The sequence below is a fragment of the Colias philodice genome, chromosome 11 (genome assembly GCF_061535455.1).
Source record: "Colias philodice isolate Cphi_HAF_F1 chromosome 11, ilColPhil1 Martin Lab GWU primary, whole genome shotgun sequence".
In the NCBI taxonomy this organism is placed as follows: domain Eukaryota; kingdom Metazoa; phylum Arthropoda; class Insecta; order Lepidoptera; family Pieridae; genus Colias; species Colias philodice.
The window spans coordinates 224,858-244,127 of NC_143096.1; the positions used below are offsets into that span (position 1 = coordinate 224,858).

The window sequence follows — 19,270 nt, forward strand, 5'->3', positions numbered from 1 at the left end:
CAGTAGGGTACCGGTCGTGAATTGGAAATTCTAAAAGTCTCCATACAGCTTCAGATGTACTAATATAGCGGCCATTTAAATAGTTTTCTACTTCATTGTTTGGATTTCTAACGCTGAACGTAGCTTGATCTGATCCTTTATTAATATATTTGCAAATATATTTTATAGCTTGGACCGAATGGCAATATTCAACATTGATATGAGCGTTGAAACTTTTACATAACAGTGGGGAATAAGGGACAATCCACCTATTATCTATGGTGACCCTACTTCCCCTAATGTTCAATGTAGCGCTCCGACCTCCATTTTCCGTGTCACGGCGACGATATACTGGATAACCATCTTCTCCCGTCTGGGTATCCATAACGAAACGTCGTGGGTATTTTTTAGTGCAGATACCGTTCCTCATACATGGAGCCGTTAAGTTCTGCTCTCCGCACGGTCCATGCACCATATTTTTCGTTACAATATCGAACAATCCGGGATCAATTTGTGGGTCAGGTACCTCGGCAACTATAATATTATCAATTTCGTCTGGCTGTATTTTTCTTTCCAGCCAGAACAACAAATGGCAATGTGGTAGGCCGCGCTTTTGCCACTCTACACTTGCCATATGGCATCTTACTTTACCGAATATTTCGGTTTTGGTGAAAAGTTTGATGAATTTTTTCATCTTTAAATGAAACACTCTCGCTATAATATCATGTCGGTCGAAGGACCGTTGACCTGGTAACAGCAACGCTTTAATTTCATCCCATTCCGGGTTGCAAGTAAATGTGACGAATAAGTCAGGTCTCCCGTAATTTCTGACGTAGGTCATAGCGTCCTGTGTTTTTTCATGTAAATAACGGGGAGAACCTGTAAAAGATGACGGTAATATTATATGTTGACCAATATTTGATGGGTCAACATTCGCGTCTTGGTTTAAAGCATCTCTAAGATGGATGTAATCGTCAGCTCTGAGTTGTTGTTGATTCCGAGAAATAAAATTTAATCTTTCGGAAATCATTTTGGCCATCATATCCACACAGTATTGGCTAAATAAATCTCTATAATAATGTAATATATTTAAAGAATTTTCTCTTAACATCAATCTATATGCGTAAAATTGCATACATGTAACATTTTTGTTCCGCGCTGTACCTTGTTGTGGGATGGTTAGATAATAACCATCTTCTCCTCTTATAAACATTATAGGATATTGTAGGGGGTCATATGAGCGGTGTAATTCTGAAACTCTTCTTAACTGTCCATCTTTACTGTGCAAAACTATATCTCGGGGGCCCTTTTCTTCATCGACCAAAAGAACGGCTACCTCGTTTACATTAGGAGCATTAAATCTACCTCTGTGTGCTGTCTGTGGTGTGCGATCTGAATGAATAATGAGTTTTAAATTTTCCGATGAGTTGAGTTCTAAGTTTTGTTTAAAACTTTGTATGTATATATTGTTACTATTCAACATGATCTGCAATTCGTTTATCAAATCTGGTTTTAGCGTGGGGGCAATGTTCGATCGCAGAGATAATTGGTCGGCATCAGAAATAAAATATATCTGCAAAAATTTTGGGCTTTGGCCAGATGGCGGTAAAAGACTACCTATCAGATGATACACTTGTCCTTCAACCTTAAAGGTGGGCATAAAACTACCCTCGCGAATTTCTTTTGCCCCAAACGAAGTCATTTGAAAGAGGCTATTGTATCTACGTACGTTATTCAAAAAATGCGCCGACAATGTATGATTATTTGTTAAAAGGCTTTTTATTGGTTCTGGTGGTTCTTCAATATCAGAAAGAATAACTTTACCAGACGCGCAACACATACCATTTGTTTCATCGGACCATTTTCTTGCAAAACATTTAGGACATATCTTATTCATTGCTCCTATTTGAACAGAGTTCTGGTTAGCATAATCGATTTGGGGATCATAATTAAATGCCGATCTGTTACTGTGTGCCAAAACTCTGTAACGCGTCGTTGTTCTTACGGACCGTTGCCTTTGTCTCTGTTCCATAAGCCGTTGTGAGCGTTCAGCGCTAGATTCGCGAGCCCGTGTATGTGAAACCCTAGCGCTATTTTCAGCAAGACGCTGTGAACGTTCAGCGCTAGAATCGCGAGCCCGTGAATGTGAAATCCTAGCTCTATTTTCAGCAAGACGCTGCGAACGTTCAGCGCCAGATTCGCGAGCTCGTGACTGTGAAACCCTATCTCTATTTTCAGCAAGACGCTGCGAACGTTCAGCGCTAGATTCGCAAGCCCGTGTCTGTGAAACCATAGCTCTATTTTCAGCAAGACGCTGAGAACGTTCAGCGCTAGATTCGCGAGCCCGTGTCTGTGAAACCCTAGCTCTATTTTCAGAAAGACGCTGCAAACGATCAGCGCTAGATTCGCGAGCCCGTGTCTGTGAAACCCTAGCTCTATTTTCAGAAAGACGCTGCGAACGATCAGCGCTAGATTCGCGAGCACGCGATTGCAACGCGTACTCTCTCATACTCGTAAGTCGAGCTGAATTTTCAGAAGAAGACTCTCCAATACGACGTATTTTAGCTATTCTCGCTTGAGAACTACGTGCAGATAGTTGTGAATTTCTTTTTCGTGGCATTATTATTTTGGAAAATATGTATTATGTGTCAAAGTTAATAACGTACCTAGTTAATAAATACCTAATGGATAAATTTGATAAAATACTGTAATATACTAAATAAATACCTAAGAATGTTATCGAAATAACTATCTTTCTATGAAAAATAAATAATGTTAATAATAGTAAAAGTTAGTGAAACCGTAAAATGTGTTGTGAAGAAACAATAAAATGAATAAAATAATTTGTAAGTAGTTCTGAAAAGAACTTTTTAACGCTTTGAAATTGATAAATACTGTAATATACTAAATAAATACCTAAGAATGTTATCGAAATAACTACCTATCTTTCTATGAAAATAAATAATGTTAATAATAGTAAAAGTTAGTGAAATCGGAAAATGTGTTGTGAAGAAACAATAAGATGAATAAAATAATTTGTAAGTAGTTCTGAAAAGAACTTTTTAACGCTTTGAAAACTCAAAATATTCGATTTCGGTTGCGTCCACTGCGTAGGGAGCCGACCGCGCGAGTGAGCCGCGCGGCTAACTATCTCGCAGAACTCAATATCCCTTCCCTCCTCACCTTCACCCCGTCCCGAACTACGCCTGCTCATTGTATTAAACAGTAAACCTACTATTTTCTGTAGATTGACACTTTTAAAAATTCGTTATATCTTTTGAATGGAATATCCAATTTTTTTAATTTAAAAAGTATTTTGCTGGTATTGAAACAGTCTACAATAAAACATCATTTAATGGGATAAGGATTAATATATGTGTATGGATAACATGGTTTGATTACTGTCGGCACTTCTATTTACTTTGAAAACGTATAAAAGTTGTTGTAGTAACATAACTACTGAAGATGGACATATGGTATCGCGGACTTTCTTGTAGATATTGATCCATTCTATAATACCGTAGAACATTTTTTTGTTCTATCTTCAATAGATTCCGCAGCGCACGCGATGACAGAAGTTTTATTGAGGATTTTTTACACCTTGGGTTACATTATTGCATTTTTGGTAAGGATCTCTAATTTTTTTGAAAATGCAATATAGCCTATGTTGCTCAGTAAAGATGCAGCTTTCTAATGGTGAAAGAATTTTTGAAATCGGTCCAGTAGTTTATGCGTGAAAACCATACATACATACATACATACATACATACTTACAAACTTTTCCTCTTTATAATATTAGTATAGAAGTATAGATTACCATGTTCAATGTTCATGTCGGTTTATATGAGAGGATAACCAAATTCTAATTCCCTTTGTAACGAGGAGCCCGCAAACACATAAAGCTCAAAAGCTCACCCTAACCACTGTAACATAATATATGAACTGTTCTATTTCTTTTGTTACCTATTTGAAGATTGAAGAGTTTTAAAGACCCGTAATCTTTTCTTCCAGTTCAAATTTATAAGGGATTTGCTTTTTTTCAAATAAGTACGTAATTTTTTTCCGAAAACTGTAAGCGATTTTGATGATTTGAACATCAAAGATTTTCAATTCATTCAACGGTGACGCTCTTCAAGGGATCCGATTACATTTTGATCCTACTCTGTACGAGTACTTTTAAGTGTTACTTTTTGACGAGCATGCAAACTTAACTTCATTATTAGAATAAGTTTTTTTAATTGTACTTAATGTGTCTTATATCAATATAAATTACATTTTAATATTGATTTAAGGTTTATGAGGTATATATTTCTAATATTTAACATTAAACAGAATATTGAAGAATATATTTGTTTTGAATGATGTACTTATTACGCCAAGATTGACTTGGTTGTTTAAGATTCTGGATATCGGGTAGTAACTATGAATAAATATGAATACACATAATTTGCACTATTTATACACTTTGAGTGTTCTCATATTATTATATGTAAATTTTAACGATTTCGGGCAGGTGCTAGTCCGTTTTAATAGTAGAAGTTAAATTGCTTTTACAGTTTTCACTCAAACACAGTGAAATAACATTTTCGTTTAAAATAACATAAATGGTGTTTATAGTGAAAATTATATTTGTATTGCATACGGGATGGAGATGAAATCAAGTATCGTGTAGATAAAGTCTTCATTATTGATAAATATCAACGACTTGATAACCCCGGCGTGGTCCAGATAATATAATATGGTAGTTTTTGTATCAATATAAATTTAAATCTATCAATCAATCCCAGGCTCTCATTGATTAATTATTTCATCAATTTTTCATAGAAACTTTGAAGCAGTCACTTGATTAAAAATTTGATCACGAAAACACGAAGGCAATTTTCTTTGCTATGTGGGTAGTAAGATATTCATGCTCTGGAACCTTTCAGAAACGATTCTCGGTATTTCTAGCATTCCCATTTGGATATTTAACCAACATCAAAAAAGCAGGATGTTCTTAATTTGTGAGATTATAACTAAAATTGTACTTGTTTAATGCAGTATGAATTTCACGTTATTTGTTTTTCATTTACCTCAATATACCATAACTTAGAACATATAAATATAATATTGTTGTATACAGGTTCAATAACAATATTATCGTATGCGTGTATGGGACGCACTCTGTGCTCCGTGAGGCCGCCGTTTGATATCGACGAGGGAAACGTCAGTATGCAACAAGTGAGTCATTTATTTACGTTTTAATATAATTATTACTGAACATTTATTTAAATACATTAGAATAATTTTAGAGGCTATTTTCTAAGTAAATTGGTACACAGGCTGTAAAATTATACTAGCTGTGCCCCGCGGTTTCACCTGCATTGTTCCGCTCCTGTTGGTCTTAGCGGGATGATATATAGCCTATAGCTTTCCTTGATAAATGGGCTATCTAAAACCGAAATAATTTTTCAAATCGGACCTGTCGGTTCCTGAGATTAGCGCGTTCAAAAAAACAAATTCGTCAGCTTTATAATATGTATTAGTTGAATATCGATTATACGTAGAAAAAGCGATAGACGGACATTTTAATAATTATTCTTGTTATTTTTACACAATAATATATTGAATTAACAAGTATTAGTAGAATACAGCGCCTGCGGCGTAGAAATTCAATATACTTCAACACTAACTATTAATCATTTCCAAGGATAATTCTATCATAATATAAATAGATTTCATCGAAATCGCTAATGCAGATTAGCCGTGAAAACAAAACCGATGGACAGAGAGACACGTTTTATTATAAAAATATCAACAATATTTTTATTGTTAATTACAAATTATATTATTCGCTGGTTTCTAGATATTAAATGTCTGATTGATTTGAACAGATACCTGATAGTTCTTAATTAGTGAACTTGATTGAATATTTCATTCTTCAGTATTTCTGATCAATTTTGCTTCATGAAACAGATGAAGACATTCCCTTGAAACGCTTTACAATATTTTAAATAGGCAAATATTTAAATCAAATTTACTGGTCTGTATTTTGCATAAAATATTATTTTATCTAAATCTGCACTGTTATTTAGCCATGAAAGCGTTACATACAAACTTTATATTATTAGTTTGCATAATTGTTCAAAAAAATAACGTATCCACAGGCTTGATTGTTTGAAACATTGGTCGTGTAGCCTGTGGTGTAGCTCAAGTCACAATAGATAGAGTAACGGTAGATGTAATTACAGAAGTTTACATAATCAATCTTTCTATTTTCAGGTCTTTTGTATTTATTTTTAATGGTCTTAAAACGAATTTTTTATCTCCTTTAGATTTTTTACAGCAAATAAATCATAAACTTTGTAATCGAACCTATTTCAGATCCAAAGGATTATGGAAAATATTTGTTTACCAAAGTGTAACATTTCGAAAATATATTAATTTTCTGATAACTTGAGCTACCTATGGGTATTGAATAAACGAGTTTTTTGTATAAACAAATATCAACATACAAATTACCATACCAGTAAACCCATTCCGTATTTTCCAATATAGCCTATCCCCAATTCTCTCAAGTATTCTCGGCAATTTTCACAAAGAATTCGGCACAACCTGGATGCCAAAACGTGATAAAATAAACAAGAAAGGTCCTCAAATATAGTTTACCTACATTTTATTGTTAGTAAAAATCCGTTCACGCGTTACAAAGAGACAATAAGTTTTGATTTGATGTATGAGGTTGTTTTATTACAAGTAAAAGTGAGCCTGAGGCCTTTTTCATTCGTTTATTTGGCAGTTACTTTCACTTATACACCATCTCTTAAAATTAGAGGTTAAACAATGACAAAAGTAAACACGAAATTAGGAAAGATGTGTCATAAAAATCATACAAAAAATTGAAAATATGGTGATGTTACTCATTTGGAAGTAAAAATCGGATGGATTTACATACCTACTTAAAAAATTAATGTGTGACATAACATCGATGAAATATGTTGAGATTTATCACTTCAATCACAAGAGCTTCAAAATTATCGGGTATTTTCCGATAGGTTCGTTGCAAACAAATGAAGGAGTCAAGTTTTTAGTCAAGGTTAAAAAATCACGAGCGCGAAGCGCGAGTGATTTTTCCTGAAAAACTTGACGACTTTATTTGTTTGCAGGGAACCTTGAGAGAAATGCCAGATAATTTTGAAGCTCGTATGGTAGGTATTCGGGAGATTATTTTTCCGTCCCAAATGTCGGCCAATAATTTCACAATTGAATTGAACCTGTCAGTTTGACGTCAACGACCAGAGAAAATTTTCAAAAAATTATCAGTATAATACCATGTAGGTTGTACCACGTGACGTCGAATGGTGCAATTCTATTGGTCGATATTTGGGTCGGAAAAATAATCAAGATTATACTCAATTAGTATTCTCACACGTACCTCTACACGCCTTGTTATGATCTTCATACATAACTAATTATTAATATAATGCGTCATGCGTATTTTCAATTAAACGTTGAGGAAATCATTATTTATTCGATGTTATGTTGTATTATATTATGATTATAACATTATGATTATTTACTCGTAAAATTGCCGCCTCCCGTAAAGGAAAAGTCACTACTAATTTATTATGTTTACAGAACATTCATATAAATTTCTTACTATTAAAATAATGTTCATAATTGTTATTTTATTCAACTAGTTGAGATTTAAACAAAACTGAAAATGATAAAGCAGGATTTGAAACTTTGAGATATCGTCTTAATCACATAACGTTATTTACGTGTTAATACACAAGATACTGTCGCAAAAAGTATATAGGTATTCTATAGTATAATATTCAACATTCTATCCATCTCATCCATATTTTAAAAAAGATCATCGTTAGATTACGTATTCCTCAAGATCTGTTACAGACAAATATTTACATAATTGAGGTTTTCCTGCCCACACGAATACACAATATGTTAAAACGTGTAGCTCGAAAACTGAACTGTTTGCATGTTATTTCTCGGTCTTAAGTCGTCTTATGATCAAGTTTCATGGAGATATCTGATATTATGAAAGAATTTAAAATAAACAGTCATAAGGTTGAAAATTCTTTGTATATATCCTATTCTATTTTATATTTTAATAATCAAACTAGCCTCGCGAAGCAATTGATGCGCGAGGCTGCTCGCTCTGTGTGGACGTGGCACAGACATGACAATCTGTCGTCACTATCAAAATGTCGTAGACGATAGTAAATCATATCGTGATATATGTGAACACCTCCATTTAAATACATATTATCTAAGACACTTAAAACTACACGATTATCCGTCGTCACGACAAAGTGGGAGCTCGCCCTAATGAAAAACGCTTTACAAAATAAGTTTTCCAGGGTCTCCGGTTAATGAAGGAGAGGAAACGCGTGGCGTGGATACTGCTGCTTCTAGCAGTTCTATTCGCGCTCTGCTGGCTGCCGTACAACATCATGCAACTACTGCTGGATGTAAACCTAGTCAATACTAAGGATTTGAGCGCGTTTCTGCCCTATGCGCTATTTGTTGGTAAGCTTTATTTCTAACATGTTTTTAAAGCCACCTCAATGACGCGTTTATGGCGTAGTTTACAAATCTAACTAGTTTATCTTTATGTATTTTTTAAATATTTAGAAAATATATATCCTGTTATAATAATAAAATCAAAATAAATATATTATCAACCGTATAACAGCATAATGAATTATTTTAATTAAAGCTTCAATTACTATTGAACCGTTAAATTCAACAAACAAACAAACAAACAAAAATACTTTATTGTGCACCACAGAGAAAAGTACAAATAAGGACAAAATACATTAGTTAATAAAAGAGCACAACAGGCGGTCTTATCGCTCAGACAGCGATCTCTTCCAGACAACCTGGTGGACAAGGAGACGCAGTGCAAAAGTAATTAAAAACAGGGCAAAGTGCACTAAGAACAGAGAAAATAAAATAAAATCAATAAATTAAAAATAAATAGAAATACATATTATATAAATAGATAATAATATAAGCTTATAAATATACATAAACATACACATATATACTTATACATAATGTACATACATAATATAACTAAATAAATAGATACAAACATATACATATACATATATAATAGGAGAATAAACATACATAATATATAAATACACATACATAAAATAGAAAACGCACACCAACACAATTGACTAATAAAATAAACAATGAAATTACCGACTAATTGGATAAATAAAATTGCTTCAGTAAGTTTTTGAACGTAGATAGAGATTGAGCTGCTCTTATGTCTAAGGGTAAAGCATTCCAAAGTCTAATGGCACGCACAGTGAACGAAGAGTTATAAACATGATTAACATGCGGTGGCATTGCTAGACGGTGTTTATTAGAGGAACGCGTCGGGTTGACGTTAGACACAAGGAACTCAAATCTCTCTTTTAAGTATAGCGGAGTTCTCGGATCGAACAGAACACAATACAGGAGGTGAAGGATATGAGTATTTCGGCGAAGACGGATGGGAAGCCATTTGAGCTTAGTGCGAAACTCGGAGACGTGATCGTATTTGCGCAAGCCAAACACAAATCTTATGCAGAAATTCTGAAGGCGCTCAAGGCAGTCTAGGTGGTATTCGAAGAGGTCAGGATAGCACGCATCAGCATAATCTATGATAGGTAAAAGGAGTGTTTGGACGAGCGCAATCTTAGTCGGTATCGGCAGAAAATTACGTAAGCGACGGAGCGAACCCGCAGCAGCAAAAACCTTTTTACGAACCTCCTTTATTTGACGATTCCAAGATAGACACGAATCAATCCAAATCCCCAGACACTTAATTTCGGTACTATACGGTATAGCAATCCCATCAACTATTACCCTAGGCAAAGTAGAAAAATCTAATTTGGATACAAAGTATTTCGTACCGCATATTATACTTTGCGTCTTTTTTGGGTTTACGTTTAGGCCATGACTATAACTCCAATCAACAATAGTGGATACGTCGTCGTTCATTTTAGCAATAGCATTCGGCAGGTCTTCAAGCGAAGTGTGACAATAAATTTGAAAGTCGTCGGCATACATATGATAGAGAGAAGTGATGTTGAGGGATATTGAATTAATAAATAAACTAAAAAGAAGAGGAGAAAGCACACCGCCTTGCGGAACACCAGCAGTAACGTCAGCCCAAGAGGAAAAAGAATTATCAACTTGGACACGCTGCTGGCGTTCCTGTAGATAACTACGAAACCAATCAATATCTGTTGGAGATATGTTAAGAGAACTAAGCGTGCTGAGAAGGATATCATGGTCAACTGTATTAAAAGCATTACTAAAATCTAGAGATGTTAGTAGCGTAAGCTGTTTTTGATCCAAATGAAAGCGAATGTCGTCAGTGACTTTAACTAGAGCAGTAACCGTGCTATGACCGGGACGAAAACCGGATTGGAAAGGATTAAGGAGATCATACTTATTAAGGAAAACGCTAAGCTGCTGTTGTACTAAGCGCTCTAGGACTTTTGACAGAAATGGAAGGATAGATATCGGGCGGAAATCGGTGAGCGTAGAGGGTTTAGAATGTTTTGGTAGAGGGATAATGAAAGCATTCACTATTTGTTTCATGCAAAAACTTAAATAAATGAATGGAATATTCGTTAATAGAATTGGAAATGAATAAAACATTTTGTATTTAATAATTTTAATACACTGGACTGTTTCTGAATATAATATTAAAACGTAACTTAAACATTTTTATAATAAACCTTGTAGGAGGAATAAAATTTAAGAAACATGTTTTCAGGAAGTCGTAGCTTTTTCTCGCGAAACTATTTATTGTATTTATTTCCTTGCAAATATATATCAACATAATATATAATATTGTTTAAGTGTACCGTACTTCAAGCTCCAACAGGACGGAAATGATGTAGTTTGTTATATTTTATTTATTTTGTCCCTCGACACCATTTTTATGATCTCGAAAATCTCATGGCTTTACGTGGTTTTACCGAGAAGTTATTCGAAACATTTTTTTCGTAATATTTTATAAATTTCAAATTTCATGTTTTATAAATTAGGTATTAGTTTTTAATATATTCATAATATTGTCACAACAAAAGAAACTCTTATGTAGATTGGGATATTTTGACGTGTGAACTCTGAACTGCAGAACAGATATAGATTAATTTTCTTTTAAAGTTATCGCATTGCAGGTGCTAGGTATTATTATTTTTTTCGTTAAACATCTAGAAATAAAGAAATATGGTTGCTATGACAATTGAAAATCGCTTCTCAAGCGAAGCGTTTTTCAATTGTTACGAAGAAAGTTCCTCTTTGAAATAAGTAATATTTCAATTTGATTTGACCTCGAACAATATAATTTAAAAATAAATTACAATTGTATTATTTCCTTATGAGAAATTTCTTATCTTACTGTATTTGTTTTGATTTATTGGGTTTCTTCTTATTTTCGTATTTTTATAACTAAGAACCAAAAGGAGGAATGTCTCTTTTCTTTTACCTGGGGCCTTAGACAAAGTAACAATTACAAAACGATAACGAAGTTAGAAATCGCAAAAATGTATGGGATTGACATTAGATAGACCACGTGATCTAACGCGGCGTATGTCAATCCCATACATTTTTGCGATTTCTAACTTCGTTATCGTTTTGTAATTGTTACTTTGTCTACAGGCCCTGTATAGCTTCGGACTTATTAGTCAGCGTGATGATATAATATGACGTATAGTCTATAGTCTTCCTAGAAATAAGCTTTCTAACACTGACATATTTTTTCAAATCGGGCTCATAGAAATTAGCACGTTTAACCAAACGAACAAACAAACAAACTCTAAGTATTGATTTGTTCCTCCTTCCAAATTCAAATTTCTGACCGAAAATTCCAGAAGATGCTAAATAAGCAGATAACGGTAATCTTTTGTATGCAAAAACGATTATTGTTACCCTCATCACGGAGTGGGCGGCCGGCTGTCAAAATGGCTGCTCGACATTGTTTCCTATTGTGCGAATAATCTTAGGCCAAGCGCGCACCACGATTTTAATTTTTGCGACATGATTTCAAAATCGCGCTGTAGAAAATCGCAGAGAGTACGGTGCGCGCACAGCGATAATTTAATAGTGATCATTACTCACTTTCATCATGGATTTCGTACAAGTTGCTTGTCTTTATTTACTACTTCGGAGGATAAGAAGAAAAAAAAAAAAGAAAATTCGTCAATATTGGACTCATCCTTTTACAGCAGATAGAATTGTCCAAGGTTTCTTTTATCAGAAATGAACTTCCATGTATGGATATCCATATTCATTGTATTTCTGATATGGATGTATCCCAAAAAATTCTTTGGCTATTATAGAATGAAAATTCCGCCAAAAGGCTGCCCTTTGTGCTTTTTTATTATTTTATATTATTGTAAGATTTATGTATATTTTGTTTCTTGCACAATAAAGTGTTAAATAAATAAATAAATAAATTGAAACTTTTGACAGATTACTGAGTTTATGTTTACCAAACAGTAGGTACCTATACCACTACGATGTTTACTGTTGGACAGACGAAACACAAGTGAAGTGCCGGCCGGGCCCGAGTGTGCGATTTTATTATCGCAGTGCGCGCGGTACCATACAATTTCGTATTCTGCATTTCATTTTCGCGACAATCGCGTCGCGAGCAGTCGCAGCAAAATGTGACAAATCACAATTTTAAAATCGCTGCGATTATCTAATCGCATGTGCGCGCATTGTCATAGTAACTCATACGTTGTATTTCTGCGATAAAATAATCACGCTGCGTAAAGTCGTGGTGCGCGCTAGCTCTTACTCAATGCATTTTAAATGGAACGTAGGAAATGAACCATTATTCATTTTGTTGTAACACGATAATTAGGCGATGTTTTGACGTTTAATTGGTTAACGTGAATCTTTTGTTCTAGGGTTAATTGTCCCTTAATTTGGGTTTGGACAGTTCGCTAAATTGTTTTCTTTTTATATTTAATTTTGTATTTGTTAGCTTAACCTGTATTAGGTATGTAAACGACTCCTTTATATTCGATTTTGACCCACTTTTAACCGACAGTTTTAATACACACATATAACTTTGCACACTTACCAAGAATCGGTGCCAATTCAAAAATTTCATAAGTTTGTTTTATTAAAGTGTGATTTTTAATATATTTCTTTATATTGATGTATGTACCGTACCTGTGTGTGAGGGCACATATTAGACAATTCATATTACAAACATAAATATAATATCTCACACTGAGCTTTGATGTAAGTATCCAATTTGTCTTGTACTCTATGACAAGGAACGGTGTAATCAATACTTGAATTATTGCTCAAACGCTCAGTCTATCAATCTGTATGTTCTACCTGGTTCAATTTAAATAGATGTATGTAAGATGTATGTATAATGTATATCTCATGCAAGATGCTAGACTTTATATTTACTATTGACACAAATTACTAAATAATTATTATGCAGTACAAGAAGTCCTTTCTTTTTCTATAGTGCGTAATTTATATTTTAAACTAGCGGTCCGCCCCGGCTTCGCCCGTGGTACATAATATTTACGTTTTCTCTACATAAGAACCATCCTCGTACTTCAAGGAATATAATAAAAAAAGAATTATCGAAATCAGCCGTTGTCGAGTTATGCGCTTACCAACACATTTTGCGATTCATTTTTATATATAAGAAGATTATATATCATGATTTGAACAAGATCGATGCATAATTTTATTTTTCAAAGCGCTTATGAATCCACTTTTATATAAAGGAGAGTGTCGTTTCACATAAGCAGTCTTAGCTGTAATACCTAACATAAATATAGAGCAGTTATTTATTTAAACCATGTTATTGCACAGGTCATGCGAACTCAGCCATCAATCCAATAGTGTACTGCCTGATGACGAGGAACTTCCAGCGCTCGGTGAGGAAGCTGGTCTGCGGCCGCGGCGTGTGCCAGCAAGCCAAGTTTACGGTTAGATATATTTTTAATTTTAATTCTATTATTAATTTTATTTTATTTTAATTTTATTTCATATTTATCTGTAACAGTTTTCTGTTTATCTGTCTGGGTGTATCCAATAATTTTAGAAAAATATGTGAGGCTAGATAATATGTGGAAAATTCCCCTTTGAGTGAAAATGGAACTCGGAATTGAAGTAACAAATAGCAAGCATAAAGGAAACATGCCTAAAATAGAATGTCCGGCTGTGCCAATATTGCCCGTAGTGCTTCCATTGAAAGGAATGGGTAAGGGATTTATCGGTTATTTGAGGTGTATATTACACGACTGGTTTATTTGATTAAAAGATCTATAAATAAAAAATTGAAGAGTTTATTGTATCATTTTTGTATCATTCTATCCCCGGATTTGCCTTGGTGAACTCGGGATGGAACAAAATAAGATATTACCTTTTAACAACTCAATCAGACATTTAAAATAATTTCTATATTTGAATTATCAAATATAGAAATTATTTTAAATTCTGTACAGGAATTATATTTATTCTGAATATTAAAAACCAAATGAACAATCAAACTCTTACTCTTTCAATTTTTTGAGTAGATTTTTCTAGTTTTACCAGTAAAATTATATTTGGATATGTAAAGTAACGAATGTTAAGTGCAGCTCGTTCCATACTTTGCATAAATTCGTAGCGAAGCGTAGCCAAAGCGTAGCACATGTGACTGTCACACGTCTAGTTTGTTTCCGAAGTTTAAATAATACCTGAAAATTATTCATGTTATACTTCCATATTATGCCAAATACCTGTTTTTGTTACATTATGTTTCATGTCGATTATTTTTTAGATATAATATACCTTCTTTGCAACACGATCTTTCATATCAACTTATTATTTATAGTATTTAAAATTATTGTGTAAAATACTATCTATAAATTAAAACGTATACACCTATAGTATGTTCCATTAATTCAGTGTTCATAAGAAGGGTATCTAGTACATGACTATGATGTTAATTAATGTTATTAGTCTACGGTCTACACCTAGAGTGAAAGCACTTTAAAATAACTTTCCACTTAGCTTTTCCATTTAAGGTTTATTATACGTGTGAAATGAAATACTTAAATAACTGTTACTTGGTAAACTTTTGCTTAGAAATATAAAGTAGAAAATAAATAAATATAGCTTTCTACCGATGTTTTCTAGGAATGTTCTGAAAGCTCACAAACTTACAAACTTTACCTGTATATAATACTAGCGGCCCGCCCCGGCTTCGCCCGTGGTACATTTTTCGCAATAAAAGGTAGCCTATGTTCTTTCTCAGGGTCTAAAGATTATCTGTGCCAAATTTCATCAAAATCGGTCCAGTAGTTTATGCGTGAAAACCATACATACATACATACATATATACAAACCTTTCCTCTTTATAATATTAGTATAGATTAATGGTTACAAATCAAAAGAAAAAATTGGTTGTCTGTAAAGTCGGTTTACTGACGATAGTTGAACGTGACAACGTCCGATTGTGCTTCTTTGTCGCTCGTTACGCGCTCTGAGGCGTTCCATGTAAGGCTTGAAGCCTTACATGGAACGCCTCAGAGTGAGGTAACGCCGCATGAGTCATGTTTTTTTGTGCGTGCAGCCGGCTCTATTGAATTATAAGACGTTGTCACGTCAAAAAGAGTTTGGAATGTAAGAAATATTACGGATTCACCTGTCAGCAGGTATTTGAAGTAAGTCTGTATTGGTATTTCCTAACTCACACAGAAAATGGTTGAGCGGCCGACAAAAGTAATTTCGGACTATAGTATTATAAACCCTGTTGTTCCCGAGGGATGAAATTTTTGAATAAACGCGAGCCAGAATCCTGCGAAGGGTTAGGATACCACTCTTGCATACGTAAGAGTTTTGTTCTACAGTTTCCTTTATTGTATTTATCCAATTTACTGTGTAAAAAACTTTGGAGGAGTTACTTGTAGCTAATTACTTTTATTATACCTTCATATAAAATGGTGATATTATTCTACTTTTAAACCAATTTAAAAGCAGATTGAGGCAACTTTATTAAAAAACCACATAGCAGCAATTGACTATAATATTTAATTTCCATTGTATAAGATTAATTACAGTACAAAATGAAGCAAACAAATCAGTTGGTTTTGCAGTGGCGGTGCACACAGAAGCCGGACGGGTCGTCAAGCGATTATGAGCTCTATCACGAACCACATAAGAGATGCTATTTGCAGGTAAATTTGTGTAATAATCTTGCATATGGAAACACAATAGCAGCTACGAGCGCTTTTGATGTCGTATTACTCGTATTTAACAAAATTGTTTTCTGTTTTGTTTGTTTATTGATTATATTTATAATCTGAGTATCATGTTACATGCTAACATTAAAAATCATTGTTATGTTCGTATTGAATCGAATGTCAGATTTAATTCACTAATGTAGGTTGTATTGATACAATTTTAACCAAAAGTTGAGGCTGTCAGGGTTACTTTAATTAATAATTATTGGGGTTGTATAATTAGGGTGGTAATTAGAGTGGTGGGTGGAAGTCACAAAAATCCCCAAAACATAAGCACCAGTTTAATTTGAGGAAAATAGCACAGCTCCTCACCTATTTTGTTTGACATGTTGCAAATCTATATCCCATTACAGATGAACTCTCTCCGCTACAACGGGCACGTGCACGCGGCGGGCGTCGCGCGGCGCACGGACACGCGCGCGCTCACGCAGCTGTCGCACGTGACGCGCTCCTCGCGCCGCACCGCGCCCGCGCACGCGCTCTCGCTCGACATGCTGCAGCGGCACGGGCACATCGACATCAAGTGACGCGTGGGCACCGTGCCCAGTGACATGTGCGGGTAAAGTGACGATATTGTGTGTGTCTATGTGACGTCACGCACGCGCTCTCGCTCGACATGCTGCAGCGGCACGGGCACATCGACATCAAGTGACGCGCGGGCACCGTGCCCAGTGACATGTGCGGGTAAAGTGACGATATTGTGTGTGTCTATGTGACGTCACGCACGCGCTCTCGCTCGACATGCTGCAGCGGCACGGGCACATCGACATCAAGTGACGCGCGGGCACCGTGCCCAGTGACATGTGCGGGTAAACGGACAATATTATGAGAATATTACTCGTAGAGAAGACGACACTTGTTAACGTATGGCGATGATGATATTATCGACATTAAGTATCGTGATACGTGTTATAAGTGATCACCGCGGTCCAAGCGAAATCTAAAACATTAATTATGAATCGTAAGATACGGAAGGATAGTGTAAACGCACAACTTAATAGAGGGGTGCTAATTACTATATGATATCAAGTACAGCTGTGCTTTTAAAATGCATAGACATGAATGAAGACTCATTGCTCAAATGCATGCATGTGTAATTGCGAAACGTGGAATATTCCCTCAGCCTACAACAAAGCAAGCTTCGCTCTAAGGGATGTAATGAGATATCTTACTAGATATTCGGTTTGAGAAACTTGCTCTATAGAATGCGTTCAGTTTACATGTACTACAAACATAGTAGAGGGTCCTCTAGCAAATTCTGTGAATTCCCCTTTGTATCATATCGATTTAATTACTGCATTCAGAATGCAGAAATAGATCTTAATTAATAGTTAAATAATGAACATAAAATACTGATTCCAATAGAGCGTTAATTGACTGTGGTATTGCAGCACGTCTTTGAATGGCAGTGATCATTAATGGCTCTCTAAAGTGATGAATAATTTAAACTAATGAATGCATGCATTAATATCGATTATTCGTGATTATAAATGACGAGCTTTGTGCAAATCAAATTAATACGGAAATCATTCAAATGGATTAGATACTTGAAAATGCGTGTCCCCTTTGTGCGTAAAAACGTATAAGTATGTTGTACTGATTGTTGATAATACATCGAATCTCTCTGATGTAACGTCAGAGAAAATATTGAATAAATGTGGTCTAATTATATTGGTTTTAAGTACCCCTTAAAGGAATCAAAGAAACGAGAAGATTCTTAATATTGTATACTATTATAATAGAAGTACAACATAGTATAGTATAGTAGAAGTACATACAACTAGGCAATAAATATCTATAATTTTTTGTCAAGTGAAATTTGAATTTGAGTTAAATCATTTGTGATGAATTATTACTATTAGAACCACTGAATTATTTTATGTGCATCACAATAATGGTAAGCTTTACATAAATGCAAACATTAGATAAATGGGGAAAAACGTAGGTATTGTAAATATTTAAAATATCAAAGTGTACATAATTTTGTAATTTTCTTATTTATTGTATAAATAGTATAATAAGCGTAAATTATTTTGTATCTTTCGCTCTACCATGTAAAATAAATTTATTGGATATGAATAACTTTGTTTGATTTCATTTCATTGCATTCATTTTCAGGTGCGCTTTGATTCGTAATCAAAATTACATATTAGATAATTTTGCTACTACTAAAACATTTTACAAATAAAATCCACAAAGTATGAAGATAGAATTTATTTAAATTACACTCAACAGTATTTATTTTAATATTAATCAAAGCATTTGTAATGAACCAAAAACCAAGTCAAGATATTAAGCAGGTATGCTCTGGCATTATTTAATTTTCTTTTTCCAACGAATGTTGTACATATATTATTTTTTATTTTTGGTTTTATCTTTTTTGATTTATATGATCGTAAACTAGTAATAATATTATACATACCTAATATATATTAAGGTTGTTTGTAACTTCATATAAGTTCCAAGGGAACTTAATCAGTAAATCATTTATTCAGGCCAGGTGAAGGGTGGTGAAATGATTGATGATGAACCCTTAGATTAATAGCAATTGTGTTTTGAGGTACTCAGGTTTAAGTTTAAGTGGTTAGAGAACGCATAAATTACCTATGTTATTGTTATTATTGTAGCGTTATATTACAGGTCTTCTATATCTTTACTTTTATATCACAGCATGGAGTAAATTTTTTACACAATTTTTCATATTATAAAATTGTGTACAACATAAGTTAAAAAAATTGTAATGTTGTTCATTGCACTACGTGGCTTGTTCACTTAATTCTTATGAAAAATAAAACAAATATATCACTTTGCAATATTTTTATTTCACACACAACAATATTACGTTTAGGTACAGACATACTTATATAGGAAGAAAATATTTTATCGCGGGCCTTGAGCGCGGGGACCGAATCCAGAAATTGCGTAACGAAAAACCTCACGCTCCCCACTCCGACGGGCACGGAGGTGTGGCTTGAAGGCATGCTATGCAATAGCTTAACGCGGCAGTCCCC

The 19,270-nt window shown here is 34.3% G+C and overlaps 1 protein-coding gene across 1 annotated transcript in view; it reads left to right on the forward strand.

Annotated features, from left to right (window-relative positions):
- LOC149484319 (neuropeptide FF receptor 2-like) overlaps positions 1–18,001 on the forward strand; it is a 58,783-nt gene extending 40,782 nt beyond the window's left edge. Inside the window, exons 5-9 of the mRNA XM_089700453.1 lie at positions 5,102–5,199; positions 8,340–8,508; positions 13,843–13,958; positions 16,113–16,193; positions 16,613–18,001. Of these exons, the coding sequence (XP_089556579.1) occupies positions 5,102–5,199; positions 8,340–8,508; positions 13,843–13,958; positions 16,113–16,193; positions 16,613–16,786 (638 nt within the window). The 3' untranslated portion in view covers positions 16,787–18,001. The remainder of the gene's footprint in view (positions 1–5,101; positions 5,200–8,339; positions 8,509–13,842; positions 13,959–16,112; positions 16,194–16,612) is intronic.
- The last annotated feature ends 1,269 nt before the right edge of the window (positions 18,002–19,270 follow it).